The sequence below is a fragment of the Acanthisitta chloris genome, unplaced genomic scaffold, assembly GCF_000695815.1.
Source record: "Acanthisitta chloris isolate BGI_N310 unplaced genomic scaffold, ASM69581v1 scaffold9790, whole genome shotgun sequence".
NCBI lineage: Eukaryota > Metazoa > Chordata > Aves > Passeriformes > Acanthisittidae > Acanthisitta > Acanthisitta chloris.
The window spans coordinates 46,365-52,677 of record NW_008651080.1 but is presented as its reverse complement, the minus strand read 5'-3'; the positions used below and the strand labels follow the sequence as shown (position 1 = coordinate 52,677).

General features: G+C 36.4%; 1 protein-coding gene across 1 annotated transcript; it reads right to left on the bottom strand.

The window, feature by feature from the left end:
* Window positions 1–496: 496 nt before the first annotated feature.
* XKR4 (XK, Kell blood group complex subunit-related family, member 4) lies at window positions 497–1,443 on the bottom strand (the record flags this gene model as incomplete). The annotated part of the gene is made up of 1 exon (XM_009071617.1): window positions 497–1,443. A coding segment is annotated over one exon (947 nt), but the record flags the coding sequence as incomplete, so codon positions are not given.
* Window positions 1,444–6,313: the final 4,870 nt, after the last annotated feature.

The window sequence follows — 6,313 nt, the reverse complement described above, 5'->3', positions numbered from 1 at the left end:
TTTTCATAACAACAACACTGCGTGCTACAGTTTTGTTATTTTTGAAAAGGTGTGGGTTTTGTTTTTTTATTATTCTTTTGTGCCATTGATTATGGAAATATCAATAATTCGTTATTAAAATAAAATGCACTACTGGCTATTGTTGAAAGCTCTAGGTCAGAGCCTTCCTATTGGTTTAATTGTAAGTACTGTGCAGTCTGAGTTTCATAGCAGCAAGGGGTCACAGGTGAGTTTCCCCAGCTGAAGCAACTGATCTTTATGTGTGGGTCAGGGTTTGGGTTTTTTTTAAGCTTTCAGGTGATGCTGCTGTATCAGTGTCCTGCAGACAGACTGCACACAGTGGATCAAATGATAATCATGACGATAGCCAGACTAAGAACACTATAGCTTGCTGCTCTACTTGTAGTATGCAGTTTAGTTAATCCCACAGCCCTACAGTCAACCCTTAATTTGGACTGTAACATTGGAGCTTCTTCAAGCTGTGTGTTTGTTTTGTTTACAATGTGGTTTCATATTCCAAGCGCTCCTGGATAAGGGCATCATCTTTATACTGTAGCCGTGGAGGAGCAGGGGAACATTCAAATGCTAAGATTGCCTTCCTCAGGCTCCTGTCCAACACATGTCTCTCCCATGCTGGGTACCTGTTCCTGAACAGATCAATTTTAATGACAGACTCCTCAATCCTTGGTGGCCGGGATGAAGGTGTGGATGGTGCAGTGGGTCTCACCTGAAACACAGGCACACACCCATCCCTCTCCGCAAATTTTTGATCCCGCTCGCTCGTGACGCTCCGGTTGTTGGAGATGGACCGTAGCGTGCTTGTGGCCACTTCTGGGGGTAGGGTGAAGGCAGTGGCAGGGTCCTCACAAGCACAGCTTGGTGACTGCCCAAATCTTGGTCCATTGGGGTGAAAGAAGGCATAGTACATTAGCATAAAAACAATGCCTGTTAAAAAGCTGCTGAACACTACACACAGTGCTGGTATGGCAAATGCATCAGAGATTGGAGGGGCCTTGTACAGATACCAGAGAACACTCAAGGCGGTGTTTTCTAAAAGGATGACGAAATAGTAAATGAAAAGCCTACAGCGTGTCCTTCCTTCCTTGACATTGAACCAGCTGAAGATATAGATTATCCCAACAACCATATCGAAAACTATCTCCTCCCATTTAGTGATGCAAAACTCTGTCTCGCAGTGAACGATCCAGAAGGTCATGATGCACCAGTGCAGCACGATGAAGATCCCAAAGTACAGCTGGAAAACTGAGGCAAACAGAGCAAAAGTAATGACCCTTGCTGCAATCGTGAAGAAATGCCAGCAAAACTGGATTATAACAGCCATATAACTGATGGGTTTCTTGTCATCACGGGAGTCACGGAGGGCCTTTTGGTAGGAAGCCAAAGCCCAAGCCAGGGATACTAGAGATGCTGCAGCAGTAAGACCTAGGAGGAAACAGGAGATGCGGTTAAGGCATAATGAGTACATCAGCATTTGGCTGAAACCAGTAAGATCCTTGCTGCTTTAAATGCATTCTCCACCAGTGACATAATAAAACTTCTTCGTTCTCCTTTAGCTCAGAGAAATGCCTCTCTACTGCTGAGATTTTATTGCCCTTACAATGCTGGATACAGACCAACAACAGTGGCTATCAAACCACACTCTGAAACACTTCTCTAGTAATTACATGTTTGATACAAGCTAATTAATTTACAACTTTGAGCAAGTCAGGAACAGGTACATCTGTCAGCTGTGTGATTTAGTGGGGCCTACTGTGGTTGGCATTTTCAAGAAAGAATATGAATTTTCTGATGTTGGTAAGTCATTAAAGAAACCTAGTATAAAGCAACTAAGTCTTTCTAATTAAAATGCCAGCATCATATACATATAACCTAAATCAGCAACAAAGTGAGCATAAATCTACATTTAAAAAATAAATTTATGTGACTCTTGGTACATCAGAATTTAAACTGACTGCTTTACTCTTGCTGAGGGAAAAAAATGCCCATTTTGATATTTCTACCACTTTTAAACAGAATTTTAATTAGCAGGAAATGTCAAAACTTATTTTTTTCTAGCTGGAAACTAAATTTATATTAGAAATGTTGGAATTTTCTACTGAATTAAAATTCTGAGTAAAGATGCTCCTAAAGTAGGCGGTAATGACTTAATATAGCCATATAGCCATTCTGCCTCCCATATATCACAGAATTACCTATTTATTAGGCCCTAACTATAATATTTTGGTAAATCCTGACAAATATTTTCAAAATTCAATAAGAAATTATTTCTCATGAGATTTCAAACATTAGTTTTGTGAAAATAATTCCTATTCACTCAAAAATACAAGAAATGTAAACCTTTTTTTTTTTAAATAACCACCTTTCTATGCTCATCTTGAATGTGTATTATTCCTTCCTCCTCAAGGGAGTTTTGTTCTTCTCTGGAGGTAAAAAGAGAAAAAGTTGCTTTAAAACTGAATCTAATTTTTAAACTAATCTGTTATGTCCATACGCTACCATAAAAATACATTACATTTCCATTTCAGATGTGATATAGTTCAGCATAGTTATTCAAATGCTTAATACTTGCATAGCATTCTGTTAGAAATGAATGGTAATTCTTCTTTACTAGAGATTAATTTTTATTTACTTATGACTCATATCAAGCTGCTTTGGATGGAAATGGGAATTGCAATTGAAGTACAAAATCCCATCCTTTCAAGTGTATTTATTATTTAAATAAAAATGCAATAAATGTTGTATACAGAGGAAAAATGTATCAAACATTTTATACTTAAAAATGGTTTATTACCAAAGCAAATTTTACATACAGTTAATGAATGAATTCATAAGTCTCAGCATCCCAGACTGAGAATTTATTCATAGACCATTTAAAGATAATGATGCTTCAGCTTCTTCTATTTCTAAGCAGTTCCTTAACTTTGAACTAGTTATTGAAGTAAATCAAACTGACATGAAGAAAACATTTCTTTTGTCTGCTGTTTAAAGCTGTTTAATCATTTCAACAACCTTTGCTTCTGGATGCATAGCTGGTATTTTTCTTCCCTGTTCAATAGCTTTCTTTAGAACTTATCTATCAAGATGATATTACGTAAGTATTATAAATTTTACACAATGTTTTTAATTCAGAATGGTAAATTTAAGCCTAAATATATGTTGCTACTTACTTTGGACAAAACCAAAACCGGTTATTTTAAAACAGAAAAATGTAGGTTATGGAAATACTACCTGATTCTGATGGAAAAAAAACCTAGTTGAGAAATCTATGTGGCTTAACACACTAAGATTATGCTGAGTAAGTAGTACAGAGAGATTCATTGCTTTCAGGAGGGTTTGTGTTTGCCAGTGTTTGTCCCTCAGTCACTGGCAGGGTGCTAATTATGTTGTGAGCTCCCATGAATTTAAAACCCTTTTGTTTTAAAAATAAAAATAATAACCAGAAATCAGCAGAAATATAGAGCGAACTTAGGATTTCAGGGAGAAATTTTAATAAAACTTCATAACTTTTCTTCCCACACAGATGCCTGGGTGACAAAACACCAAAGTTATTTCTGGAATCCTCGTTCATGGAGAAAATAAGCTATCAGCAGTGAAGACAGGAAGGAGACATGGCATAAATTGCTATTTTCATTTCTGACATGTATATTTGCTTTTCACACTGGGCTGCCTTTCTGTGTCCATTATCTCTAAAGACAACCTTAGCAGTTGAAAATAACTGTTCTTATTTTCCTGTAGGAATGTTTTAAGTATTGAAAAAAACACAGTTCATTTCCCTCATGAAATGAAAAGTTTGGAATGCTAGATGAATAGGATAAAGGATAAAAGATTCTTACAGTACAAATGAGCCACTCTGAAAAAGAACTCAAAAATAGCAGTATCAGCACAGGAAAAATAATGCAAGCTAGAAATCCACATATTTTCTTTGCAAATCTAACTTTAATGACCTCACACACTCCCCCAGAGGTTTGTAGAGATATCATCAGCTTTGCATTACGGAGTGTAAAATCATTCAATAATGCACACAGAATATAATGTTAAATTCATAGGAATTTCCAGTGTTCTAATGCTAATTAATTCATAGTCATTGTCTGGGACAGAAAGAAGCAAGTACAATAGCAATGTAATTCTGTTATTTAAATAGTCATTAATAGGGAAACATCCTTTGCTTTTACAGAACAAACTCAGGGACACTGGCATACAGGAGAGAAAAGGAGACAAGGGAATGTACAAAAGGGAAGAACTGTCAGTTAATGTATTGTGTATCTCCTCTTGTGCGATCGGCAGTGGTATTAGGGATATAGTGATAAGGCTAAATGCTTCATGGACTCCATCCATTTTTTGTTTATTGATGAGAAAAAGAACTAAAGAATTATTAAACATAAATTAATAAAGAGAACAATAATGTAAAAGTGATGCAAATGGCAGTTTGCTAATAAATGTTACTATATAAATAATTCACCGGGAACAGTTAGAGATAAAGTGAATTACTGCAGCACTGAATGGGTAATTCATTAATGAGACCATATTCATGCATTTGCTGGGTATGTGTTCATATAAACCTCTTTATACCTATTTCAATTTTCAATTTCAAATTTCTATTACTATCAAAACAAAACTTTAACATGGCACCAGGAAAAGAGGATGCCCTGTAGGCCTAATGGGAAACAAGTAATTTGTAACAATGCAGGTGTTTTAACTTCGGCAGTCTGGAAGGCTTATTTGCCATTCAGAAATGAACAGAGATTGGATGTGATCTGTGGAGACACTGTTCATGAAGAACAAGAATCAGCTTTCCTGCTTGCTCAGCTCAGCTGCTGCACACTCTTTGGGCACTGCAGCAGCTTTCTGGTATATATGACAGTCTTGTATATGGCAATCTTATATTTAGAGTCTAGATACTGGAAATTGAGATTACATTGCCATTCCCAGTGAATATATACTCGAACAACCAGGTGTTCATCTGTTACAGACTGTTAAAAGAACAGGAAAGCAAGAATTCTCCTAAATGGTCTTAGGAAACATGAAAGCATGTTCCCGTCACTTCCTTTTCTAAACCTGAACCTTCAAACATTTTTCACAGTATATGATTTGGTCTCTAAAGTTCTGTCCTGAAAACAAAAGCAATACAGGCTTTGCACAGGAAAAACATCACTTCACATACTGCATCAGGCAAATGAAGCTTTTGTCTGTTTCTAAAATGGACACCTGAAATACTCTGAGTAGCAAAGGGTGGGAGTGTGTGTACCCACTTTCAGACTCTGCAGCTTAGCCCATTGACAATAGTCACAACAGTGAGAGAATAATGCATTGTATCAGGACAACTTTCTGCCGGGAACTTCTCTGTTTGGAGTGAAAAAGACAATTTATCCTCTTTTATTCTGTTAACAGTTTGCCTTACTTCATTATATAATTTGTATAAAGGAATGACAACTTGTTAATTACAGATGAGTTTCAGATGTCCTTAAGATGGTACACTTTCTGTCTAATAAACAAAGAGCAGAATTGTCTTGATTGCATTACAATTTAAATTTCTTTCCCTGGAAATGGTTAATTTCTCCATATATAAGAGATGATCCTGCATTTTATAGAGCATGGCTTATCTGTATGGATACTTTAAATATAATACATAATACACTGCAATGAGCTACAGCTCATTAAAGGTAGGCTAAAAAAACCATGTACATGGCTTTCACAAGTGAAAACAAACATACGTGAGGGAAAAGAGAATGTATACAGCGATGAACACATTCACAAATGTAATTTTACTTCAGGGAAGCAAGTAAGCTCAGATAACTACAGGTGAGCTAATGAAATTCTCATCAACAGTATTTATGAGCAATCTGACTGAAATGTTGTGTTCATGAGTAATCCCAATAGAATTGCCCACAATACATAAGGATTTTCCATATTACACCTCTGCTTGGAAGTTCGCAACTTAATTGTATCCTGCTGACACCTCTGCCTTTGCATTATATCCCACAATATAATCTTTAGACTGGGGTGTAGATGAAAAAAAATATGGATCTCATTCTCACACTAATTTTATTTTACTCCTGATTTGTACTTGAGAGAGTAAAAGCATATTCCGGTCCATAAATTAATCACATCAGTCCATAAATCCTATATAGAATAAATAAAGAACAGTTCAAGTCAGCTGGAAACCCTACAAATGAATGAACTGATCAGAGAAAGTGCTCCTTGACATTCAACCAGATTTCAGAAATCAAACTCCTGCCAAGGTGTCTGTCTCTGCTTCATCCTCCCTTTTAAACTTGTACTTGTCTTACCATTT